General features: G+C 39.9%; 1 protein-coding gene across 1 annotated transcript; it reads left to right on the top strand.

Annotated features, from left to right (window-relative positions):
• The first annotated feature begins 272 nt into the window (after nucleotides 1-272).
• On the top strand, nucleotides 273-11610 carry abhd10 (abhydrolase domain containing 10). The gene is made up of 5 exons (NM_001367803.1): nucleotides 273-492; nucleotides 5076-5259; nucleotides 6565-6676; nucleotides 6769-6906; nucleotides 10957-11610. Exons 1-5 carry the CDS (start codon nucleotides 396-398, stop codon nucleotides 11296-11298), a joined length of 873 nt encoding a protein of 290 aa, NP_001354732.1. The 5' UTR covers nucleotides 273-395; the 3' UTR covers nucleotides 11299-11610.
• The last annotated feature ends 1940 nt before the right edge of the window (nucleotides 11611-13550 follow it).

Genomic DNA, 13550 nt, shown 5'->3' with positions numbered 1-13550 from the left:
GAGCAGGAGAGGAATGCAGCCAATGCCAATAGTTAACCCTTGCCTGTCACAAATGCTCCTCCCAGGACAATTAAACATCAAGGTAAGGCTGTGAGCTTGAGTGTAGCAGGGGAGATTGAAGAGTTAAGGGGGCGGGGCTTTATTCCCCTGAGCAGAGCAAGCACAGCAATCAATTAAATTGCAAACCTGAAAAGTGGGACATCTAACAGTGAATCCGGGACAGCAGGAAGTGCCATAAATATCGTCCCTGTCCCTGAAAGCGGGACGGTTGGGAGGTATGCACCACAGACACAGCCTCTGGCATTCACCTAGTAATGTGACAGGTCCTTGTTCCTGGGAACTGCGGCTCTCGCGTTGCTTTACTGGCAGTGTGAGGAGGAGGGCGGAGAGCAGATATGGCGTCCGTAACCTTACGCCGAGCCTGTGTGTGGGCGCTGGGGTCTTGTGCGCAGGGGCTTATTCAGTCCAAAGTCATAGTTCCTAGGCTTGCAGGTGAGGCTTCTTGTGAAAGGTAATGCCGCCTAACCTGCGGCTGATCTTACTTGATGTAACTTGCTGACATTGGTGCTTTAACTCCCCTGCTAGGTGTCAGCCAGATGAAGTGAAATATTATTTAAATGTGCAGGAATGTCATATGCAATAGCAAAGAAACTGCTCCTGTGCACAGTGGCGAGTAATTTGCTCAACAATATGTGGGTTTTAGGATTATAATAAATCCAAAATAACACTTAGCTGTCTTTTGACTTGACATTATTAATCATACCTCCCAACCGTCCCACTTTCAGCGGGACAGTCCCGATATTTATGGCACTTCCCGCTGTCCCGGATTCACTGTTAGATGTCCCGCTTTTTAGGTTTGCCATTTAATTGATTGCTGTGCTTGCTCTGCTCCGGGGAATAAAGCCCCGCCCCCTTAACTCTTCAATCTCCCCTGCTACACTCAAGCTCACAGCCTTACCTTGATGTTTAATTGTCCTGGGAGGAGCATTTGTGACAGGCAAGGGTTAACTATTGGCATTGGCTGCATTCCTCTCCTGCTCAGTGGGTGAGGGGCTGAGGGGGCTCTGTCTTTTATCAGGCAGAAGAGGCTGCTGCCTTTATTTGTGTGCTGGGCAGTTTCACCTTCCCACCCCTAACATATATCTCTCACTCCTGGGAATCTCTGGCAGAGCACAGCATGCAGGGGAAGTATCGCTCATTCATAAAATATAGCAGACACATACACCGCTTTTCGCGGGACAGTCCCGCTTTTCATGGCGCATCCCGCTGTCCCAGATAGTTCCATGAATGTCCCACATTGCGGGATGCGCTGGCATCATTACGCACGGGCGCAACCATATAAAGGGCCTGTCGCCGCCGCATAAGGAGAGGAGCCGCAGAAGGAGGAGCTACTGTGGGGGGTAATGTGTATGGGGGCTACTGTGTATAGGGGGCACTGTGTATGGGGGGGCTACTGTGTATAGGGGGCACTGTGCAGGCCCGGATTTGTGAAGAGGCCACAAAGGCCCGGGCCTAGGGCGGCAGAAAAGTAGGGGCGGCATGCCGCCCCGCCGCAATGGAATTTTTAAAGTTTTTTTCAATACGGAGCAGTGGGGAGAAGTGGGGCTTTAAGTGTATGAGGGGGCGGGGTAGGGAGACGAGCGGTTGTTCGCTCATTTGCGCATGCGCATTGGGGGGGCGCGGGCCGTTCAACGGGGTGGCCTAGGGGCGCGCCGCAAACAAATCCGGCCCTGGCACTGTGTATGGGGGCTACTGTGTATAGGGGGCACTGTGTATGGGGGGCTACTGTGTATAGGGGGCACTGTGTATGGGGGGGCTACTGTGTATGGGGGGCTACTTTGTATAGGGGACACTGTGTGTGGTGGGGCTCCTTTAAATGTATGAGCATGCGCACTCGCGAGCGCGCAGGGAGGGCGGGGTAGGGAGACGAGTGGTTGTTCGCTCATTTGCGCATGCGCATTGGGGGGGCACGGGCCGTTCAATGGGGTGGCCTAGGGGCGCGCCGAAAACAAATCCGGCCCTGGCACTGTGTATGGGGGCTACTGTGTATAGGGGGCACTGTGTATGGGGGGCTACTGTGTATAGGGGGCACTGTGTATGGGGGGGCTACTGTGTATGGGGGGCACTGTGTATGTGGGGCTACTGTGTATGGGGGGCTACTGTGTATGGGGGGCTACTGTGTATAGGGGACACTGTGTGTGGCGGGGCTCCTGTGTATGGGGGGGCTCCTGTGTATGGGGGGCAAAACTGGTAGATAGTTATAACTCACTTATAACTGACTGCCTTCTCTCTATATTTGTATTTTAATGTAGGAGTTGCTATATTGTTTTCCTTAGGTAGTACAGTATGAGGGTATAGCACATTTGCGTCTGATCCCGCCATTTCATCTATATAAAAGGAGTATTTTTACAAAAAATGGGGTGAGGTAATTGGGGCGTGGCCACAAAAGTGGGCGTGGTCAAAAAATTGCCGCGCTACGCGCACCAAAACTTTTTGTCCCTCTTTTCATTTTTCAAATGTTGGGAAGTATGTTATATTGCTATAGATACTTAGAATATCTATAGCCCTGTGGTTGGTGCTTATAAATATATGTTATTAGTAATTAAAATGGACCTTTACATTTAATAGAATTTTATTTATATAAATTGGTTTCCTACCTACATAGATTCATGTGGCATAGTTACCATCAAGTACAAGGTATTGTTTTATTATTCCAGAGAAGGAATTATTCTGAGCTTTCTTGATATTGGGTTTCTAAATATGAGATCCCATACATGATTGTTAGAAATAGTGAGCTTAGCTGGCAAGTTGCATAGCACAGATTTTTTTCTGACAAGCAAATCTAAAAGTTACATTATGTGCTAGCAGTGTGCCTGAGCCTCTCACCAAAATGTTTTTTCTAGCCCCCCCCCTCCATGTAAAATTGGACTCGCAAACACCTCCCTCCATGGCCCTCTGTATAGAGGAAGTAGACCCTGGCTGCGGGGTCTCCTTCCTCTATACAGTATAGGGGATCAGAAAAGTCTTAATATCCGGGAAAATGTAAATTTACTATATGCTGGTGATTATGTTTTATACTGGGTGGACAACAAAAAAGGTGTAAAATGGAGCAAAACTTCAAATCATGGTATGTAAAATTAAGGTTTCACTGTAGTTATGCTACTGTGTGCTGGAGTGGAGCAGAAGCACCTTGTGAAATAATGTACGCTTGCCGCATAGAAACTGTTTCTGTTCATTTGAACAATATAGGGCTATAAAATCCTTTCCTTGACTTTGGCCTAGATCCTCTATATATAAGGCCGTGGGAAAATCTTTTGAAATCCAATGTACTTTCAAAGGGATAATTTAGCCGACACCTAGAATAACATAGGATTTGAAGAGATTTGCGTAACTCTTGATCAGGGCACCTAAGTAGGCAGAGTTGTTTATTCCTGACAAATAAGGCATGGTGATCATGCCTGTTAGTTTATTTGCCCTAAATTTACAAATGCAGTAGGAGTTGTATCATTATTTCTTTTATGCTTTTAATCTGTTTGTTTCATGTTACAGAGCTTTAGAAATTAAGCTTGTGGCCTAACAGCCAGATAATGCAGGGATACATTAAAATTATAATAACTATATAATACACAAGAACAAGAAATATAGGTTAAAATATTTTCTTAAGATCAGTGCTTAGTGATTTAATTTGTCCCATGACCCACCCAAACGTTAAAACAAAAATTTAAAAAAAAATTCTAAAATATGAAGGCACTCACTATTCTCTATGTAAGGCCTGATTATGATTTATGGGTCTTGCTGTTGTTTATTTAGTTCATAGTTGTGTATGTTTTGTTTAGTGATTCTAGGAAGACTTTAGTAGGATTGTGCATGCACTGGACACCCCCAAAAAAGCAGCAATTGATAAATGTAATCTTGATCTCTCTGTTCAAAATGAACAGAATACTTTAAACATAATCAGCTTGAAGTGTCAAAAGGTAAGTTCCCTAGCATTTGGTCTGTGATTTTAATGCAGTTCGGTTGGAAAAATTGACCCTTGATCACAGTTTAAACAACAGCTGTAAACAATATCAAATGTGTGTTCTGCCACTGCTATTTGCAACATTGTCATCTAAAGCTTACAGCTTTTATTGATACCGCTATGAATAAAGGTAAGTGTTTTGAAAATGACAGGGTAATTTTTTGTGGGGCAAGCAGAGGAAAATTTGGTCCAGATAAGAAGAAATGCAGAACATGGACTGTTATGTGCGAGAGATCAGGGCAGAGGTTTTTATAAATACGTGAGTTATTCTTCGTAATAGTGATCTTTTTATATCATGATCACACCTGTGACCATGTGACAGAGTTAAGCTTCAGTAATGTATTTACTTAAATAACATACCCCTTGGATAATACTGCCAAAGAAAGTACCATGCATTAGGCATCAAAAGCAGCAAAACAGGCGTCAAAGCAGCGAACACATTAACAATTTATTTTGTGACACCAGGCTATGTAGTATATTTTCCCCTGTGACCTCTGCAGCTATATTCGTGCTCTTCATCTCTCTATTTATAACACATGGTTGAACTGTTCAAATTCTTATCATGTATCGCCCATCTTACATGTGAATGTTTTCATAGCTCTATCTGTGATTTGTGGTTTTGCATTGCAGATTTTTTAATACGACTTTTAAAACATGTCTGGCTTATTTGTCAAATATGGGCAAATTTGCTCCTGGGCAATAACCTATAGCAAATAATTAGTGATTACAGTTAGGTGTTGATAGGACATTTGAAACCTTTATTTGATTGGTTACTGCTCAGGTACAGATCTACAGATTTGCCCAATGTCGATAAATGAGCCTATGTTGGATAAAAAATGTACACAGTCCACCTACCTGGCATCATTTCCATAAATAGTGATAGAAGTGGTGTCACCAAAGCAAATGTAATTTGGTGGCCTGGCTAGTTAGATTACCAGGTAAAAGTGCACTTCAAAAAACAGAATTTGTTGATCGTCATCTATATTTTAAATATTTCTTAAAAATTCTTGCAGCTAATTTTTTATGTTTTGCATGTTCTCCTTTCCTTTTTCATTAGTATGCAGACTAAAGTCTACATTGCAGTATTTGACCCGTCAAGATTTACCAAAATTGGCTTACCAGAAGCTAAAAGGCAAAAGTCCTGGAGTCATTTTCTTGCCAGGTTTTGCCTCTGATATGAATGCCCAAAAAGCAGTAGCCCTTGAAGAGTTCTGCAAATCTCTTGGACATTCTTTTATCAGGTAAGATTTTGGTTTCCAATCAAAAAAAGGCACGGTATTAAACTGAAATGAGAATTTACATTTTGAACAAAAACAATACCCTCGGGAAGAAGCACACCTTCATGCCGGCACCTGAGGAAGGGGTTGGTCCCTGAAAGTTTGTGCTTTGCATTTTTTGCAAATGAATGTGTTAAAGGCATTTGCCAGGATGAAGGTGTGCTTTCTTCCCTATTGGCCAAGTTTAGTTACAGTGTAATATTTGCTTTGGGAGAGCTGTTCTTGTATAATGTTGCTAGAGACTTTGGGGCAGATTTATCAAAATGTGAGTTTAGAGTTTAATACATAAAACTCACACATGTTCTATTCATTTGTATGAAATTTTTAGAATCATCTATTAAATGGTGAGTTCTGAATTTCACACATTGGTAAATACACTTCTAAAAATCCCATTGGAATGAAAAATTGAGTGAGTTTTTATGTATTAAGATTCTGTAACTCACATTTTGATAAATCTGCCCCTTTATGCTGGCAGATACAGTTCACTATTGTAAGCAAAGTGTGTGTTTTTTTTACTAAACCAAAAAATACAAGGCTATGGTGAAAGCATAATGTCATATATTTTCAAGGTTTGACTGCCAGTTTCAAAATAGGGGTGGCATATTGGAGATATGCAGTGGGTAAAGATTAATATGGAGGTTTTCATGGAGGCTTATGTTGTAACTGACTTCTTGGTAGAAATGCACCGAATCCAGGATTCAGCAAATCCGAATCCTTAAAATCTTTTGGTTTCATAAACATGGAAGTAAAATAATTTTTCAACCTCGCGCACAAAGAGTGTGCTTCTGTTTAACCCTTCCATAACCTAATTTCCATCCCTACTTCATGGCAATAGAACTGTTTTGATTAAGAGGTAGATTTATGGTCTACAATTGGGCTATGTCCATGTTTGGTCCTTGCAATTATTAGATTACCAAATAATCCCTCTCTATAGTGAACTCCTATTAACAAAACAGTCACACCAATGGGGGAAGGGAGGGGGTTGCATACTTGTAATCTAATTATCAATTACATTAAATAATGGGCTTTTATGTATCCTATTTGTGTTTGAATAAAAGTCTAAAGTTATTTTACATTACCTGTTTGTGGAATTCTGTGAGTGCCTGCCACGTCTGGGCCATGCGCACCTGGACCTCACTGTAAGACTGGCGAGCTTTACTTTTTGAATGCACACTAAAAACCTAATGTTTTGTGTGTTTCAATATCTAGTAGTGGCTTTAGGAAATGTGTTTCTTTGTAACCTTTGTTTTATGAATATATTTGTTTTAGATTTGACTATACCGGAAGTGGTAGTTCTGAGGGAGACTTTACAGAGTGCACAATCGGAGGGTGGAAAAAGGATGTTCTGCATGTGTTGGATTCACTAGCTGAAGGGCCACAGGTTAACTATTCTTTATAAATTGCCAACACCTTGTTTTCTAAAATATTAATGATCTTCCTTGACACTGATATATATTTTTTTAATTAAATAAGATATTGGTTGGATCAAGCATGGGAGGATGGCTCATGCTTCTTGCTGCAATAGCCCGCCCTGAGAAAATAGCCGCCCTTGTTGGTATAGCTCCTGCTGTGGATCATTTTGTGACTGCGTTTAATCAACTTCCTCTTGAGGTATGTAATATTTTGGGGCTGTACTATTTGTTTTACTAAATGGTAGTATAAGTTTGCGCTAGTTAGATTAGGCGCTAGTTAGATTTGGCACATACAGAATATTGTGTGTACACAATAAATGGTGTGTTGTAGTTGCCCCCTTTGTGACTAGATGGCTGGGCATCATAGTCAAAATTAGGCCAACTTTCCAGCCAAATCTGGGCATGTAATGCCAGAAAGATGTGCTGTGCAGTTAATGTAGAGTAAGTAACTACAGAAGCCTGCAGCATCTTATCAGGTGCCAATTAAAATTTCACTCTTTTTAATAAATGGAAAAGATAAGTTGGGTCTGTTCAATCAACTTAAAAGCCAACATTTGCAGGCTAAATTAAATTTAACATGTTGGTGCCAGGTCTGTGATCTCCAGTTTAACCCTTTTACTGACAGCTGTTTTGGTCAAAGCGGAACTTGTATTGCCAGACAGTTTTTGAACATTTTGCACTGTTTCACTTTAGGGGCCTTTCCTCGGGGGGACTTTTAGTTTACCCAGGAAAACAATATATCGTTTTTTTCAGAACAACCTAAGCTTTCAAAATATGGTAGAATTTTTGTGTAATTCCAATTCTGTAACAAGATATAGGCTTCTAAATGTCTAAAAATGCAAAAAAAATCTAATTTTCCATAATATAAACACACACACTAGAAACAAAAATTATTTTATGCACAAATATACAACTGATTTGGAAAGTCCCATGTCTCCTGAACGTGCCAATACCAAATATATATAGTTTTATGGAGATTTCTCACTTGTATAGGTCAAAAACTCCCAGCAGTACACTACCAAATTCCCAAAGCACTGCTCCAGAAAGTTGCATACTTTAGATTTCAAGGACAAAATTTCCACTAACAGAAGGTTTATCTCAGAAAATTGTACATTTTTGGAAAGAACAGATTCTGGGGAATACAGAATAGGCACAACTGTCTGTCTACTCCAAACTATCAAGTCGCAATGCTTTCCTAAAGTTATTGGTTTTTATCAAAATTTGTGATTTTTTTTTTTAAAAATTGCTTCAAAGCTTCCAGTCTATAGTATCTAATCTCCTACAGGTCATAAAGTAACCAAATAAAACACCCTAAATATGAATGCCAGGGGTCTACTGAACAGTTTGATGCCCAATATGTATAGGTTTAGCTAAGTATGTGGCATGTAGGGGCCCCAATGTGAACATACCCCCATATGATCTATCATTTCTGTCATTTCAGCTCCTGCAAAATCAACACATTTACATCATTATATGTGGGATAAAACTAGTAAAAAGTACACTCACCCCAGAAAGTCATATATTTTTGGAAAGTACACATTCCCCCGAATCTAAAATGGGTACCCATGTCTTTCTACTCCAAAGTACTAAACCACACAGCTTTTCTAAAGTTAGCAATTTTGATGACATTTCCAAAAATCCCCTCAAAGCTTCCACTTCGCAGCATCTTATCTCCTACATAGTGTTAGGTACCAAGATAAAACACCCTAAATTTGAACGCTAGGGGTCCACTGAACAGTTTGATGCCCAATATGTATAGGTTTACCTAAGTATGTGGCATATAGGGGCCCCAATGGGAACATACCCCCATATGATGTATCATTTCAGCTCCTGCAAAATCAACACATTTACATCCTTTATGTGGGATAATGCTACAAAAAAGTACACTCACCCCAGAAAGCCATATATTTTTGGAAAGTACACATCCCCCCCGAATCTATAATGGGTAAACATTTCTTTTTGCTCCAAAGTACCAAGCTGTAAAGCTTTCCTAAGTTTGCAGATTTATATGACATTTAGAAAATCGCATAAAAATCTTGCAATTTGCCGCATTTATCTCTCACAATTTCTTGATAAAGATCAGATAAAGGCAAATCACCCCAAATAGGAACACCTATGGTCTACTGAACAGTTTGATGCCCAATATGCATAGATATACCAAAGTCTGCGGTATGTACTGACCCCAAAATGAAAATAGCGCATAAGGATTTCTCGCCTGCCAGCTCAGCTTTTGCACACAGAGCCCCCTGTCAGCGTATTATGTGCCGAAACTTCCCCTAACTATACAGAGACCCCCACAAAACCATATATTTTTGGAAAGTACACATTCTGACAAATCTAACAAGGGTAAAGAGTCCTTTCTACACCAAAGGACCAATCTGCAAAGCTTTTCTAAATTTATTGGTTTTTATGACATTTCAGAAAATCGCCTAAAAATGTTGCAATTTGCCGCATTTATCTCACACAATTTCTTGCGTACAAAGGCAAGTCACCCCAAATAGGAACACCAGAGGTCTACTGAACAGTTTGATGCCCAATATGCATAGATATACCAAAGTCTGCGGTAAGTACTGACCCCAAAATGAAAATAGCGCATAAGGATTTCTCGCCAGCCAGCTCAGCTTTTGCACACAGAGCCCCCTGACAGCGTATTATGTGCAGTAACCCCTCCCCTAACTATACAGAGACCCCCAGGAAACCATATATTTTTGGAAAGTACACATTCTGATGAATTCAAAATAGGCAAAGTTATTTTTGTACACCAAAGTTACACCTGGTAAAGCTACGCTAAAAACAGATTAGGAACACTTATAGAGGGATAAAATGCGATAAAACCACAAAAATTGTGCAAATCAGTGAAACAACAAAATAAGTCACATGACCGTGTAATTAGTGGTCAGAATATCTGATCCAATAGTCACGCTGTCAAAATAAACAGTTTTTAGGTAAAAGAAACTAAAAACAAAGTGGCAAAATGAAAAAAAAAACCAAAGTGTTTGTGTATACATGTGTGTACATGTGTAAAAGTTGTGTTATAGTGTGTAAGTGTGTATGAGTGTATAAAAGTGTGAAAAATGAAAAAAAAAAAAAAAACTGCTAAAATGTGTGCTGTAAATGTATGTAAGTGTGTGTGTGTGTGTGTAAATGCATAAAAAAAAAAAGTCCTTACCTGTCCTGAAGACCCGATCGCCTCCTCTTCAGTGGGCCGGCCGGCAGGGGGGAAGTAGGAAGTAGCAGACGCGATGCGATCGCGTCTGCTGCTTCCTGGAGGGTCCTGCGAGCGTTCGTCTCGCAGCCCCCCTGGCACATTGCAGTAAAAGAGTTAAAGTAACATTCAGCATTACGAAAATATAGGTAATGGCTAAAGGAAACTCTTGTGTAAATTAGGGATACATTGTTTAAAGAAAGTAGATAAAGTCTACACGTGTATAATCTCTGAGTTAACTGAGCAGTTAATATTTCATCATTGTTAGTGTAATGTAATAGACTTTACTGACTAAAGTAAAGGTCGGGGAGACCCATAGGGGCTGCTTGTACACAGGCAGATAAGTTGCTGAATCAGCAGCTGAAATCTGCCCATGTATGGCCACCTTACCTAGTCTGATTTTTAGTTTACACATTTGCTCACAGGGCTAGGAAAATACAAATGATCCTCTCAAGCAGAGTTAGTACAGTCCAGTCCACAGGCAGCCGCTAGCACTATCAATGTTATTTAGCTTAAGAAGAAAAATAGCCTTAATGTTCTTTCATATTTACTATCTACAAGGAGTTATAGTCTCTCCTCTGGTTACTTCAGTTTCCTCCCACAGTCTAACACACTCACACAGGTTAACTTGCTCCATATAAAATTGACTGAGTTACTGTATATAGTAGATGAGGTTTAAAAAAATGTCTACTAAGTTTAACCGTTTACCAAAGTAAAAGTGCACTGCATAGATGTGCCCCCCAAGGGCAGAGACTACTGTGAATGATGAAACAATTGCTGTAAAGCATTGCATCAATGTATTGGCTCTATATAAGTAAAACAAAGCACTGGCAAGAAGTAGCTTTTTGTACCCACATTCGATAACACCGTTCAGGGCAGGCATAGATAATCTCCAGTTGTTTCAGAACTATAGCTCCGATTGCCCCTCTCCAACAGCTGTGTTGAATGATATCTACCCTACTTTGGAATGTGCTATTAACTAGAAATGTCCCATTAGGCATATAAACTGTTAATTAACTTTAGTACATTTTTTCCTCTCTACAGGAAAGAAAAGCAATAGAAGAAAAAGGTCAATGGAAGTTCCCTTCTAAATACAACGAGCAAGGCTTTTATGATATGCCATATTCATTTATTAAAGAAGCAGAGAACCATTGTTTGTTGAAAGGCCCTATTCCCATAACGTGCCCTGTTCGACTAATCCACGGAATGAAAGATGAAGATGTCCCTTGGCATGTGTCGGTGGAGGTTGGTGACTGTATTCTTAATGCAGATGTGGATATAATTCTCCGCAAACATGGCCAACATCGGATGAGTGAGAAAGATGACATTAAACTAATAGTGTACACTATTGATGATTTGATCGATAAGCTGACAACGTTAGGATGAGTAACCAAATAAACTGCATGAGATGATACCCTCAAGCCTCCATGCATATATAGATGCTTCCTTGCCTTAACTGCAGACAGACTGCTTTTTTTTCTATCAGTTTATATATGTTTTATACTGCTCAAGTATTTACATTTTCTATATTTGTAGCAGTAAATGTGAATTTTTATTTGAACTGTACAATATATGATCCTTACCCTCTTTAACACCACCGCATGTGTTACTTTAAGAAGCAATAAACTGACATATTTCTATTTCACCAACAGAAGATAACATTTTTAAATTAAATATATATTTAATATATCTAAACAATTACTTTGAGACCTCTGTGATGTATTCTTTACTTTTAAAAATTGTGTCAAGCAGAATAATAACAGAAGTCTATCCCATTGAATTCCTGTTTGAATTAAAGCTACATTCAAATTTGAAGTGAACAAACTGGGATTGTGAATCAGTGAAGTCATATGAAGCTAGTGACACACTTGGCATCTGCCTGTCGGGGCAGGCATGGAGCAGATCTTGCACGGAAAAACACCACTTTTCTTTATGAAATCCACTCCCTGTGTCCAGAAAGAAGGATGCAGTATTTGTTAGTGTTCATAGAACCTAGAGCGGAAACAGCGTATTAGCTAAATATACTGAGTTTGGGCTTGCAGAAATTGTTTCATGTTGGTGTGCTGTAATTTGAAAGAATGGTTGTAAATGCAACAGTTAGTTGGATATTACACCAAACCAAGCACTTGAATGGCCAAACTGATCTTGTCCAGTGATGTCATAAACTCACAAAGTAGGGTCATAAGCAGACTTGCTTTTCCCCTTTGACTGATTTAACTGTGATGTTATTATGTCAAACTGACCAAATTCTAAATGTTAACTAGTTCCTGGGGTCAGAAAATAACATGGCGTTAGTCCTTGCATACAATAAATAGTATAGTATAGTGACACCCTGTAATAGGTTAGGTCTGTTGGTTTTTTTTTTCTGATATTACAAAAACATGATATTTAAGACGCAGTAGGAGGTGCAATACCTGATCAGAATAATTACATCATTAGATTGATTATAAAGCTACAGTATTTGCATTTAAATTAACAAATTACAGTGTTTGCAGGATTCTTAAAATTACTGGGCCTTGTTTCAAATACTAAATATATTTTATTTAAATGCAGAGATTGCAGGGTTTTCATTGGATAAGGCATTGCAAACTGATCCAACATTCATTCAGGTTTCCATGGTAACTGACTGGACTAAATATCACGCCATCTGGTGTGATCCTTCATCACTGATGCAACATTCTTCTAGGTCTCTATGGTTACAGTCTAGCGTGAAATACAGTGGGTATGTTAGCCACATTTGTCATGACAAGAACTCCGTTAAAAGGATCATCATCCTTGACCTCTCCTGAATATGAAGTAGGCTTCTGCTATTTGATGTTCCTACTTTGTATTTTAAGGTATGCATAGTGGTGCGCAAATGTTCAATTTCGCATATGCAAGTTAAACATCTATACTGCTAATATTCCTGAATGGGTATTGCTGTACTTTGGGAACGATAGATGTGTTGCCAATGTTAGACTGTTCACAGACTGCACACGTGAGCATGATGAAGGTACCTGCCCCATAAACTTTGTGGGTTTTTTTTGCCTTGACCCCATTTTAGCAATTCTGTATGTGTGTTTCACTTATCCTGCGTGTGGCACCATCCCCCTATACTCTACAAGTACGGTGTATTTTAATTGGGGAGGCCTGGTGTGTGCGTGCATCTTTGGATCACTTCTCATAAGGGACAATCTGCATAACCAGTAACTGAGTAACTGGAAAAAATGTCTCTTGGCTAATGTGACAAGCTTGGGCTGAACAAGAAGGTGGACTCTAAAGTGAACCGCAAATGGGATGTAATGCATCATGATTAGATAGGGTCAGGTGCCAGTAGGCAGGTACAGTGAGAATCCCAGTTTTCTCATCTATCACTAGCTTGTATATATGCCTGAACTATGAACATCATATAGCTTACTCTTTTATTTGCTTTAATACAGAAGTTATTGTAGGGAACCATAGGAATTAAGCTCCCTATGGCTTTAGTCCTACACTGTGTTATCTGCTGTTACTGAGCAGATTGTAATGTTGCCACTTTAGTTATGTGTCACTATGCACTTATTGGCCTTTAGTTAGGATGACCACTTCCTGCACACTGTAATATAGTGATTTGCAGGGTGTGGGCACTTCCTCTTTGGCATTCCTATCATACAGAGCAG

The sequence above is a fragment of the Xenopus tropicalis genome, chromosome 2, assembly GCF_000004195.4.
Source record: "Xenopus tropicalis strain Nigerian chromosome 2, UCB_Xtro_10.0, whole genome shotgun sequence".
Classification (NCBI taxonomy): domain Eukaryota; kingdom Metazoa; phylum Chordata; class Amphibia; order Anura; family Pipidae; genus Xenopus; species Xenopus tropicalis.
Note: the sequence above shows the minus strand (reverse complement) of the source record. Positions and strands in the feature narration are given on the sequence as shown.